At 48.2% G+C, this 13,261-nt stretch overlaps 1 protein-coding gene across 1 annotated transcript in view; it reads left to right on the forward strand.

Moving 5' to 3' along the window:
- st8sia4 (ST8 alpha-N-acetyl-neuraminide alpha-2,8-sialyltransferase 4) overlaps nucleotides 1–13,261 on the forward strand; it is a 31,775-nt gene that overhangs the window by 9,679 nt on the left and 8,835 nt on the right. Inside the window, exons 2-3 of the mRNA XM_064307719.1 lie at nucleotides 6,295–6,423; nucleotides 11,133–11,390. Coding sequence (XP_064163789.1) covers nucleotides 6,295–6,423; nucleotides 11,133–11,390 — 387 coding nt within the window. The remainder of the gene's footprint in view (nucleotides 1–6,294; nucleotides 6,424–11,132; nucleotides 11,391–13,261) is intronic.

Raw genomic sequence — 13,261 nt, forward strand, 5'->3', positions numbered from 1 at the left:
AAGCTCTTTGTTCAGTGTTTTAAGACCAAAACAATACTTGCCAAAATAGTTATATTGTGGGCAAATGCTGAAAGCAAGACAAAACTATGCATTAAATGCCAGCTAAACTGGTTCTGGACATAAGGAATACGCTAAACCAGAAAACTAATTTAGCTATAATTTTCTCCCCACAAAAATGAATTGTGTGAACATAACTACAAATGGCTAATTGGATATTGGACATTGCATATTGGGTATTCCAAATTAGAGTAGGAATTGGACGTTGGGTGCCAAATTTATTTATATAAAAAATCAAAATAAAAAAAACAATCATGCATTTCCTTGGGACTCAGCCGGTGCTGAAAATATTACATATCCGTCGTGTGCGTCGGGCACTGCGATCTGTTTGCAGTCTGTGACAAGCTGTCATCTTGCAAAGTGGCCGTATGAATGGGCAGGACTGCATATTTCCCAGGTTCAGCTGGCGAAAAGAAAACTGTCATTGAATTCTGAGCCGATCCACCCTCCTCTCTTCACTCTGATGGACGGCAGCTGAACGCTTGACTGGTGAAAAGGGAGCCTCTGCCATTTTTCTGTTTGTTTTTTGTTTTTTTTGCAGTGGGTAATAGAACTCCAGGGGCCAGGAGAGGGGAGGGGAGGTGGGTGGAGTTGTTGCACCAGTGGGGATTTTGTGTTTGTGGTATTAATTCAAATGTGGTAATTATGTACGGTGGTTATGAATTGTAATGTGGCCTCCCGGCGGGCATGAATCATAATGCGGAATCCCGGCGGAGATTACTTGTAATGCGATATCCCAGCATGCTTCAGCCCGCCTGCTGTGCTGTCGTTCTGCGCGAGGTGAGTGCCCGGTTTGACCCTAGCTGAGGGCGAAAGGTCGCGACGGAACAGCGGGACCAGGTGGGTAGCGGGTCACACGTTAGAGAGCGGGTCGCTTGTGAGATGTCAGGCGCTCCTGTCATCTATGAGACGCATCCTGAGGCCTGAAGGGAGGGGTCTGGTTAGAGGTGGCGGCAGTCTGTAGTGAAGATGGCAGTTGGCTGGTTAGAGGTGGAGGCAGTCTGTAGTGAAGATGGCAGTTGGAACTGTCAGGTTGAGGGAGCGTATGGGGCAGTCTAGTGAGTGGCATGGCTGGTTAGAGGTGGAGGCAGTCTGTAGTGAAGATGGCAGTTGGCTGTTTAGAACATGGTGGCAGTCTGTTGTGAAGGTGGCAGTTGCCTGGTTAGAGGTGGAGGCAGTCGGTAGTGAAGATGGCAGTTGGCTGGTTAGAGGTGGAGGCAGTCTGTAGTGAAGATGGCAGTTGGCTGGTTTGAGAGCGTTGGTGGCTTTTGCAGTCTTGTGTGAAGATGGGGCTGGTTGGGTACTGGTATGAGAGGCATGGTGGTGAGTCAGTCTGTAGTGAAGATGGCAGTTGGCTGGCAGTTGAGAGGCTGGTGGCGGGGGTCGAATGCATTGGGTGAATGGTGCAGTCGAAAGCGCGTGGCTTGAGTTATCGAGAAGATGCAGTTGCTGTGAGGGTGGGAGTCTGTAGTGAAGATGGCAGTTGGCTGGTTAAAAATCACAACTGCAGGGGAGGAAGCAGTCAGGTGGAACTGAAAATAGTATGTTTCCATTTTAAAAGAACCAAAATGAGTCAACTATATGTGGAGGCGGGGACGGGGGTAACTGTCGTTTGAATTCTAATCTTTTGGGTTTAAGCCCATTCTAAACTGAATTTAGCCCCATCCTCACAAATCTGACTGGCTGGCTGCCTCTTCAGACATCAGATTTAGCCTAGCTGTGTGCGAAAGTACCCATGCTTTAGTGTATACATGCCTTTGTATGTGTGTGCGTGTGTGTGATCCCATGGTTCTGTGTGTCTGTGTATGTGTGTGTGTGTGTGATCCCATGCTTCTGTGTGTCTGTGTGTGTCTGTGCGTGCGTGTGTTTGTGTGTGCGTGTGCGTGTGTGTGCGTGCGTGTGTGTGTACGTGTCTGTGTGTGATCTTTTCGTAAAGGTTTACACGAGGCCGTAGCGCCCCCCGAAGAGAAGAGTGGGGGGGTGTGATTCCCGCTGCCCGCCTTTCTGTTTTCCCGCCACGGAGACGAAGCGTCCTGCCGAGCCCCCCAGCGTGGCGCTCGATGCCCACTTCATCACGCCGCCCGCTAATTGGTTTACCGGGACGGCTACCCCCCCCCCCTTTTTTCAATTTTCTGCCGAAGAAACCGCTCCGGGAGCCATCCTTTCGCACGGCTGTCGGATGTTTGCTCCCCTTAAATTCGGCTGCCTGCCTCGGTGGAAATCAAATTTTTTTTATTTATTTATTTTTTTTAAAAAGAAACAAATTCTGACAATCGTGTTGTCTGTTTGAGGTAGTTCTCTTCCTCGTTTGTTTGTGTACGCTTGTTCCTGGAGGTGATGAACAGATGCTCGGGGTGTAAAGCGATATAAAAGACTGCCTGGATTTGAAATGCTGTGTTGACGGTGTTTTTGGAGTGAGAAACCTTTATCAGGGTGGCAAGTTGAATATGCTGTAAACGATGTTGATATACAGGCGTAATAACGGTAATGTTGTTATGCGGTTAGGTTATTTAATATGAAATTTGAACACTTTCTCATATAAGCCCTTTGGATTTTCTTTCAAATTAAAGCTAATGCAGTTGATTCTAGTTTCAAAGATATTCTATTAAAACCAAGTGAAGTTAATTGAAGTGGGTGGGTATTTTTTCTGCGATGAAAATTGTCTTGAAATTTACTGTTTGCGGACCATTTCGTTTGAACGCTTCAGATTTGTCCCATAGGTAACCTCATTATGGAGGGATCTGGATGTTCGAGATTTGGGTTCTTTTTGAGAAACTGCCCGTCGATGTGTAAGGCCGGGCATGTTGGCCCTACAGGTGCCACTGCAGCCTTTAAGACGCGATGCGTTCACAGTGCTGCACTTTTTATAGAAAGGGTTAGCCATGTGGGGTTTAAAGGGTTAACCGTGTGGGAATTAAAGGGTTAATGTTCCCTGCTGTGTGCGTGTGCTCTCTAACATCCTCAGCCGGTGTTTTTTTCCTCTCCCCAAGGCCAAGCTTCCCTCTGATTGGTTAATTACGCTCCTGAGGAGCCCAGGTGTCTGGGAAATGGTCTGGACGTTCACTTTGGAAAGTTCCGGAACACTAATGAGTGCGCCCAATGCTAATTGGTTCTCTAGAGGGATTAATTGAATGATTAAATGTTGGAGTTTTTTCGTTCGTTTTTTTAGGTTTTTGAATGAATGAATGAATGAATGAATGAACTAAATGGGAAGAACGTTGATTCCAGGGGTGAATATTGAGCGACAGTAGCTGTGTGTGAACCGATGGGGAAGAAAACCTGCAAAGAAAGGCTTCAGCCAGAAATCATGAGCCACAGAATCTCGGTTCACTAATCTTTCCCTTCATTCACTGAATATAACCGCTTTCTGGAATGCATTATTATCAATAACTTCTATCCATTCCTTGAAATGCATCCTAAGTTGCTGCAGGTTTTCGTGTGTGTGTTTTTGTGTGTGCGCACGCATGTGCGTGCGTGCGTGTGCGTGCGTGTGGGTTTGTGGTTTGTGTGTGCGCGTGTGCGTGCGTGTGTGTGCGCGTGTGATTCATTCATTTAAAGGTCAGTCAATTTCAGACTTTCTTTGGCATTGGCCTGTGAAATAATAACTGCATTTCCTTTCGGTGGCTTGGTGTAGATTACAGTGGAGACACATCTTCTGAAGTCATCAGGGGGCAGTCGAAAGGGCACGGTGTCACGGAGTTCTGTGACTGTACCCTGAGTTAGCGTGCGTGACTAACGACATATTTAATGCCATATTTCACTGTTCTTACCTTAGTCAGTAAACTCATTCATCATCACCATGGAACAAAAAACAAAAAACAAAAAAAAAAAAAGTTGGGTTACTGTTTTCCTTTGAGTTCTGCACTTACATTACAGGCATTTAGCAGACACTCCTATCCAGAGGGACTTGCATTCTGTGCGTGTAATCAATTTATACGGCTGGATACTTACCGAAGCAATTAAGGTTAAGTACCTTTTGCTCAAAGGTACAACGACAACACCTCACCTGGGAATCGAACCTTCGATCTGAAAGTTACAACGAGCCCAGTTACCTAACCATAACACCACTCTGCTACCCCTGAGGAGGAACCCGCATCAATACCAGAGAAAATGGGAGAAATTCATGTTTCAATTTAGGCTGTTATTTCTTAATCCATAAAAATGTTAGATTTAAAAGTGTTTGGTGATTTATTATCTGATACACATACTGACACCTCCCCCCCACCGCCATTTCCACATAAAATGGGCTATTCTCTGATCTCCATAAAAATGAATGAGACTCTACTGAAATTTTATCTTTTCTACAATACAGTTTATAGAACAAGTCAAAAAGCAAAAATGAAACTTTTGAGACATTCATATTTATACTTTTCAAAATTATGTTTGTAAATACTACACAGGATTGTTATAAACTTCATAATACCTAGAATATCTTTTTGGGATTATAATGATACTAAGATGCTGTTGGTACAATGTACTTTTCTTATATTACATGATCTAACCCTCCTGTTGTACTCAGGGGAAAAACATGACTCTGAAATTTCTGGAGTGATCCTACCATTTGAACAAGTTAAACATTGCCCTTTTTATATTCTAATAAAAGCAGTACATAATCGGTGTACAAAGATAGTCTGATGATTCATTTTTAACCCTGCAGTTATGAAGTTAGAAGTCATAATCAAAGTTAAATGGCACACTAGAACAGTAAAAAAAATCAATTCTGCTGTGTGTTTATTTGGAAAAATGAGTGGTGTAGACTGGAGAAATACAGTCTCTCTGGTCTGTGAAGTAGGAAAGCAGTTATTCACCAATATATTGATGAGTGACAGGATTCTACATGCGTGCGTGTGTGTGTGTGTGTGTGTGTGTGAGATCTTTTTCTACAGTGTTTCTACATTCAAAATGTTGGTATAAGGTTTTGAAATTCAACGAAGAGGCTGAATCACGGGGGATCGAATCACGGGGGGGTGGAGTGAGGATGAGTCAGTTCTGACCCCGTGGAAACGGGGTGTTCGCGTAAGAACACAACAGAGCGGTTAAAGTTGGCCATTCGTAGGGTGTGGCAATAATGCTGCAGGTGGTCACTGGGTCACGTGATGAGCCACAAAAATATCCTTCTCCTGTGATTGGCTGCCCGCTTTTTATTCACTCCTTGCGCTTAAAGAAAAACGATTCGCAAAATATTGTGAAAATAGAGGCACCGTCAAACGGACAGAAGAAAATGGCCATGTGGCAGAAATGTGTGTCTCTTCTTGGCTTGGCAGCTGGGCCTTTCATAGAGCACCGTAATTAGGCAACGGGGAGCAGTTGGGTTTACTGGAAATGAGCCACACCTGCCCCCCCCCGCCCCCATCCCGCTTGTGAGTGGGGCAGATGCCGACCGTGGTGCTGCGAAAAAATTGATTTTTTTGCTCGTCAACATCCATTAAACAGGGTTTTTCAGGCTGAAATTAGTGTTTGGGTTCTACCCCCCCTACAGAACCCGTCCCCTCATGGCCGCTCACCATATCCACCGCTAATTCCGCTCCTGGTTGGTGGGCTCCGGAGATGAAGATGAAGATGATGATGATGATGACGACGTTGGTGTCAGACATTATAGCAGCGTTTGCCATCGCAGTGAAAGAGAGTGGACGGCGGCCATTTTGGGGCGGAGCAGCGATGAAGGCTGACGTGCAGCGTGCGGTGCTGCCGTTTGCCGCGATGGCTTCTTTTCACTTTGCGCTCCGTTTTTATACCGCCTCAGCGGGCCGCTTAAAACAGCGTGACCGGTCCATGACTCACGTCCCCGGACTGGGCCATGAGCCTCGTGTGTGAGCGGCTAATAACTCTTCTCCCTCTCTCTCCCTCCCTCTCTCTCGCTCTGTCTCTCCCTCTCTCCCTCGCCCCCTCTCTCTCCCTCTCTCCCCTCCCCCCCCTCTCTCCCTCTCCCTCTCTCCTCTCTCCCCTCTCTCTCTCTCTCCTCTCTCCCCTCCCCTCTCCTCTCTCCTCCCCCCTCTCTCTCTTCCTTCTCCTCTCTCCTCCCTCTCTCTCCTCTCCTCTCCTCCTTCCCTCTCTCTCTCTCTCCCTCTCTCCCTCTCTCTCTCTCTCCCTCTCCTCTCTCTCATCTCTCTCCCTCCCCTCTCTACCTCTCTCTCCTCCTCCCCTCCTCTCTCCTCTCCCCTCTCTCCTCTCTCCCTCCTCCCCCTCCTCTCCTCTCCCTCTCTCTCCCCCTCTCTCCCCCCTTTATTTCCTCCTCAGTGATAGTGAGCTGAGTTCCAGACTGATGGTGAACGGCTCGGATAAAGCACTGGGGAAAGGCATGGCCCCGTTTCTCCAGCACACGGTCCAGGGCTGGCACCTCAACTCCTCTCTGGTCCTCATGATAAGGTAGGAAAAGTGCGCTCCCCTCCCTAGGTTTGAGTCCTGGCCTGGGCCTTTCTGTGTGGAGTTTGCGTGTTCTCCCCGTGTCCGCGTGGGTTTCCTCCGGGTACTCCGGTTTCCTACAGTCCACAGTCCCAAAGACACGCAGGCCAGGCTAATTGGAGACGCTAAATTGCCCATTGGTATGAGTGTGTGAGGGAATGGTGTGTGTTTCCTGCGATAGATTGGCAGCCTGTCCAGGGTGTATTCCTGCCTCTCCCCCAGTGCACGCTGGGATAGGCTCCAGCACCCCCCCGGGACCCTGGCCAGGGTATGCGGGTATAGATGATGGATGGACCCTGCCCAGGGTATGCGGGTATAGATGATGGATGGACCCTGCCCAGGGTATGCGGGTATAGATGATGGATGGACCCTGCCCAGGGTATGCGGGTATAGATGATGGATGGACCCTGCCCAGGGTATGCGGGTATAGATGATGGATGGATGGATGTATGCTCTCTGCTCGGTGCTGAAGGTGTTCCTGTTTCCATTGTTTCAGCATAAACTCCTCCCCCCCCCCCCCCCCCCACCAACTGTGCATTCAGACTGAGTGCATTTAGGGGACAAGGCTGTTGTTTTAAGACTGGGCCAGACGGGCTCGGGTTCACGGGGGGAAAGGGCTTTGTGTGGGTGACTTTGCGTAATTCGGATGACCGAGCAAGCCGTGACGTTTTTCTAAAGAACGTCAGTCGCTGCGGTCGGACAACTTCCCCAGCTGCAGCGGCGCAGTGCTCTTCCCCCCTCACGAGGGTCACAGCCAAACGAGGAACAGTCACCGTGCAACAATGTTTTGCGCTGAGTTTCAGTTCAAGCGCATTGCTGAAACTCTGATGGGAACTGGGCGGAATTCGTGTGTGTGTGTGGGGGGGGGGGATACCTCCTCCGTAGCTTTTTGTCAAATTCCCAGGAAAACATTTCTTCCTCTCCATCTGGAACCTTTTAGTTTTATCCCCCTCTGCTGTCTGCATCACTCCACTCAGTGTCTTTGGTATCAGTTCTTTTTCTTTTGTCGTGAAACCCTCATGACCGCACCCGGTAGTGCATGGAGGTGAAGGTTCAAATGGAGTATTTTGCACGTTCATCTGCTTACATGTAGTGTTTCAGCTGGTTCAGCCAGAAAAGCCCTGCCTGAATTTGGGGAGTGGCCCACTGTGTGATGCTCAAACGGGCCTATCATTGGCCAGGAACTGAGGGGAGTGGGGGGCGTCCATCGGGAGTCCGGACTACTCACCTTGAGCTGATTGGCTGGTAATGCAACAATGGCACAGGTCTGCTTCTGTGATTGGGTATTCCATATTGGGGAAAAATCTTTTCTTTTTTTTTTTTTAAAGGATGAAAAAGTGTTTTTTTTTAAATTATTATTATTTTTAATAAAATTAAATTGTGCACAGGTAGCGCACAAAAAAATGCATATTCCGCAGAGAAGCCTGAGGCTCTTTTTAGATTCCACCGACCGAGCGTGAATTGATTAACTCTGTTCTGAGGGGGCAGTGTTCTGTCACATTCCACTGGCAGAGTTCCAGGATAATTACTGTCGGGAGACAGACCGTTTCTTTTCCCACTGGCTCTTTGGGGCGGCCAGGTTACTCAATGGGGTGGCCCAGGACCACCAATTCTTTGTGGTCGAATTTGAGATACATACAGTAAAGGATTTTCTTTTCTTTTTTTTTTTAATTCTGAAGGTATGTTTCATTTGAATATGTGATTCATATTACCAGTTGACTTAGTGCGTGTACTTCCCCTTGACGAAATGTGAACCATCTTAATTTCACTCCCAAGTTAATTTGATCTGCCCCCCATAGACTGTGGCTGAGGTGCGTCAAACTAAAATTGCCTGACGAGGCCTGATGGTGTCTTCTCATAGGCGGGGATACTGCAAGAATCCCCCCCCCCCCCAAAAAAAAAATTAAACGCAGTCCTGAACTTGTGAACGTTTTGTTCAGTCGTCCCTGGCTGTTGTTTTAACTCGGGCTTCTGTTTGTTAGCGGAAACCTGACTGCACTTCCCCTCTGTTCAGACGGCCGAACCACATCTGCTTGGGGGGGAAGTGGTGATTGGGCGATGCCATCTTGAGAGTTTCAGTCTGGACCCGCCCAGTCTGCACTTGCACTTACTGACGTTCATGGTGGAGAAAGGGTTTTTCCTCCAGGCTACGTGCTCACAAAGAAGGCACATGATCTGCTGGGGTATTTAGGACAGCTTTGGGAAGGGGAAGGGGAAGGGGAAAGGGGGGGGTAATACTCTCAGATCAAGCCTGATGTTCCCTTCGTCCTCTCTGAATTTGGCTTTGAGCTAAGTTACTTCACTGTGGATCAATAGAGTGTTACAGTTTGTAGCCCTGAAACCCGGAAGTAAGTTCGCATTTTTCATGGGTTTCATGAGTCATGGGTTCCCTCGGCAGATCTCCAGTGCTTTTTTTCCCCCCAAAGGGATTTCGTTTCTCTGCCGAAAATAAGGTCTGTGGTGAACGTAAGCCTAAGAGAGTTTCACGCTTTGTTCTACAAGATATAAGCAAGGGGGCAAGGATTCAGGGCTGCAGGGGTTAGGACGATTCCAAGGGCCCTTGAATTTCAGATCTTTTCTCGGGGCCCAAAATCCCTGGTGGTGCCCCTGGGTCCATCGCCCATCGAGGGTCATCTAGATCAGAGGCACCTCTGTCGTCCTTCATGCCTCTTCATCCTCTGTTCTCCACTCAAAAAAAAAAAAACCCCCTCTTCAAAGCAGTTCCCCTCCGCACAGTGCAGCTCGTCGCTGTACCCCGACGGTTTCCTCCAAAGAGGCTCGGAAACTGGCGCTGCCGCCGCCCGCTGGGATCCGGAGCGGCAGATGCACTGCTCCACAGCAGATGTCACTTTTCCCACATTTTCGAGCGTTTTTTTTTTCTTTTTTTCCGCGAGGTGCCTGCTGGAGAGTAGCGCGGGGAAGAGTGGATGCTGGATCCGCGTTTGGCCTAGCTCTGGTTCTCGTCTAAAACCAGCGCTTGCCGGTCTGTTTTTTTTTTCCTTCTTCTTTCCCCGGCTGTCGTTGACGCACGGTGCCTCTGTCTGCGTGGGTATCCGTACCTGCGCATCACAGGAGGCTTTTGCCCCGTCGACGGGCCCTTTTTTTTTTAAAGCCGCGAGGCTCGGCCGTTCCCCTCGCCCCCCCCCGACGGCTCGGCGCGCTCAGCTGAGCGGGTGACGGTTCAGGGGTCGTCTTCCCGAAGAACCGGCAGCTTCCTCCTCGCGGAGTTCTTGTTGTTCGAACGTAACCGTGACGACATCTGCTGAGCAGCCGGAGTTGTCGCTCACGGTGCTCACTGCGCAGTCCTGCGCTAATATTGTTTTAATCCCAGTGAGGTCATTGTCTGAAAGTGGTCTGTTTTTTTTTTTTGTTATTCTTATTGAGTTTTTCGGAGGTTATTTAAATACTAACAAAGCTAAAAAAAAATATGCTTTGAAATCATGTGGGGGGGCCTTGTGATGTTTGTATGTGGGCCATTTCTAACGTGTGGTCCGGAAGTTACGGGCTGCTGTTGGTTCACAGGGGTCATTTTTGCACAGCGGCCTGGAAAGTGTGTGCTGTGCAGTGCGCTGGGTCCTATGTGTACCTGGATGCCTTCCATAATGCGCCCAGCCTGTGTGTGGCCCCTGTGCTGTGGGTGGCCCCTGTGTCACGTGGGCGAACAGACAAACCAGACAAAAGAACAATACTTGGCTTACCATCTTTCATTCACGTTGGGATTTAAAGAAACATCAACAACAACGATAAAAAAACATCCATGGAAATAAAGAATATGGAAAAAGGAACAAACGTACATTGTTGTAAAAGGAGGAAGTCCACAGTGATAAAGGCAAAACCATAGAGGCCGTATGGAAAAGGGGCTTTTTAGGCCTGGAAGCAGGACCGTTTATAGAGTACAGTAATAACGCAATGGGCAGCAAAAAGTGAGCAGTGGCAAGAAAAACACTGAATAATTTGTTGTGCAGATCTTCCAGCGAGCTAAATGACTAGTCAGCGATCTGCGTTAGCTAAGGTCAGTTCGTCGCCAACCTAGCCAGTTAGCAACCAGCTGTTTTCTTCATGCCGCTAGTTAGCACGTTAGCCGAAGCCCATACAGTTTTTAGATAACAAACGGCTATCTCCAGGGGTTGACGGGTTTTCATAAGCCATTTTTCTGACTGGCTACCTCGCTGTTGGCCAGTTAGTCATGTTTCGGGTGTTTCCATCTCTGTTCTACAGTTGGCATTAGCGTGTACTGGAATGTGAAATGTTGGACATTGTTTAGTAGTGATGAGGATATGAAAGATATACAAGTGTATAAATAAGTGTAGTTTCCTCTGTTTTATCTAGCTTCTCCAAAAAAAAAAAAAAAGACAGAATGTGCAAAATGTGTGCTTTGCTTCAGTGCTTAAACGTTTTTTTTTTGGATGCAGTATGATTGCAGCATCTGCTGATGCATGTTGATTACTGAATGATATAATGAGATATTTACAAAAGGAAACTTAATTTGGGTGAAGGAAGTCTAGCGGCCAAACCAGGTCAGTTGTGCTGCTGTTTGGGTGCCCATATCCCCCATTATCTGTGGCCTGGGGAGGGGGGGGGTTGGCGGCTTAATTATATTGCCGTGTATCATTTTTTACATTTTTGTGTGTGTATTGATTGTGTGTGTGTGTGTGTTCTCGTTTCCGGAAAAGGAAGGACATCCTGCGCTTCCTGGACGCGGAGCGGGACGTGTCGGTGGTGAAGAGCAGCCTGAAGCCCGGCGACATCATCCACTACGTGCTGGAGCGGCGGCGCACGCTGAACGTGTCGCGGGCGCTGCACAGCCTGCTGCCCGCCGTGTCGCCCATGAAGAACCGCCGCTTCCGGACCTGCGCCGTCGTGGGCAACTCCGGCGTCCTGCTCAACAGCGGCTGCGGCCGGGAGATCGACGGGCACGACTTCGTCATACGGTAAGGCGCTCGCAGAATAATCCCGCGTCGCTTTTCTCCCCCTCCTCATTTTCCCTCCTGTGTTCTCATCGAATCGGAAAAAAACGCACCATTTTCCATTTAATTCCTTTATTGAAAACCATTTGGTTTTTTTTTTTTTCTTCGTTGGAATGTTTCTTTCAACTTTCAAATGTCGGTGTTCTAGAACTCCATTGCTTTCAGTTACCAGTGGCAACTGTGACGTCAGCATTAGGAATGTTCAGTTAAGAACATTCTAATCGCACAGTTGTGACCTCACACTTTAAAGGGTTACCAGACACGCATCGTATTACTCAGTGCAGCCACACAGAGTGCATTTCCAGTGCTGAAAAGCTAGACAGTGGGAGACACTATTGTACCGGAGCTGTCTTGCAGAAATGAGTGTTTTCAAAGGTGCCTGCTGTGCGAAGTGCAGTCCTCGCAAAATGATTCACACCTTTTGATAATGACGAACAGAAAAAAAAAAAGAGTGTATGAAATAAATAATACAAGTACTGGCCTATATTTACGGAGCTCTCCCGGCTCATCCTCTTCAAGAGTGTGAATAAATTTGGAGGGCTCTGCGTGTTATTAAACATGTTGGGGTTAGCAGGGGGCTTTTGAGGAGGCATCTGAAGAGTGCTCTCTTCGCGGCGGTGCCGAGCCGAACGCGGGCCGCCCGCTTGACGCCGCCGCGGCAACGTCGCTTGTTTTCTTCTCTCCTCCGCATTACGATTTGTGATTTGTGTTTTCCCCAAAGAGCCGTGATTAATTATTTAAATAAATGCCCCATGCCTGCAGTGATTAGAGGAAGCGCTGCACGGCCACTTATAAACGAACAGAGAGCTCGTGTGGCGCAGCGCGTGGGGGGGCCGGCTGTCCGTGGGGGGGCGGTGGGCGGCTGTCCGTGAAGGGGGGGGGGGGGGCTGTCCGTCCATGGGGGGTCCGGCTGTTCGACTGCCAATCCAACCCTGTGGGCGTGGCTTTGATTCCCCTCCATCGGGCTCTGCTCCGTGATCCCAACTGTACCTGTACTGCTGTCCGCTCCTCCCCCGTCTGAATCAGCAGAGAAACATTTCACAAGCAGCGAGGGGACTGTCTGCGCGCTCTTTTTTTTCTCTTTTTAAAAAGTTAACTTGGTATCTTGTAATTTTATTTAAAAACATGCGTGATCTCGCACGTCTCTAATGGCCGAAAACGATCTGACATTTTAACATCCCGCCTGTTGAACTTTCGCCTGATATTTAACGGGCTCCATTCTGGCTCCGTGAACGAGACGCCTTCCTGTCAATCACAGCGCAAAGGCACGGAGCGTTGTGACTGGAAACATTCTAATGTTCAGACATAAACACGTCAGGTGGAAATGGACCGGCTGTAAATACTTCCACGGGCGTTCCACCTGTCAGGAGGTGTCCACCACAAGAGAAACAGCGACACATTTGCTCAGAGGTGGAACATCCAGAGGTCAGAAAGTAAAAGTCCTGCCATGTGTTTCTCCCACTCACGAACTCAGCCAGCTGATATCACTAATTAGCTCTGCCTTTTGGCTGAAGAACGGTATGCTAATCCAGGTGATTGGAACAAAAACACTGGGGAGGACTTTGACTTTCTGAACCTGGATTTTCCACCAGTGCTATCTTATCGGTGTTCACATGCAATGTGTGACAGACTTTTAATTCTATTCTGAACGCAAACGTTAAGCAAAATAAAGATTGACTGAGATGATTCACAGAGGAGCCCTCAGTCTAGTCCCACAACCCAACGGCATCCCAACTGAAAACAGAACTGAACTGAGTGACATATTTCCTTTTTTCCCCACCTTTCCTGTTGTTTATCCTCTTTTCCTCATTCCCCCCAGGTGTAACCCCTCTCTC

Source organism: Anguilla rostrata, chromosome 14 (assembly GCF_018555375.3).
Source record: "Anguilla rostrata isolate EN2019 chromosome 14, ASM1855537v3, whole genome shotgun sequence".
Classification (NCBI taxonomy): domain Eukaryota; kingdom Metazoa; phylum Chordata; class Actinopteri; order Anguilliformes; family Anguillidae; genus Anguilla; species Anguilla rostrata.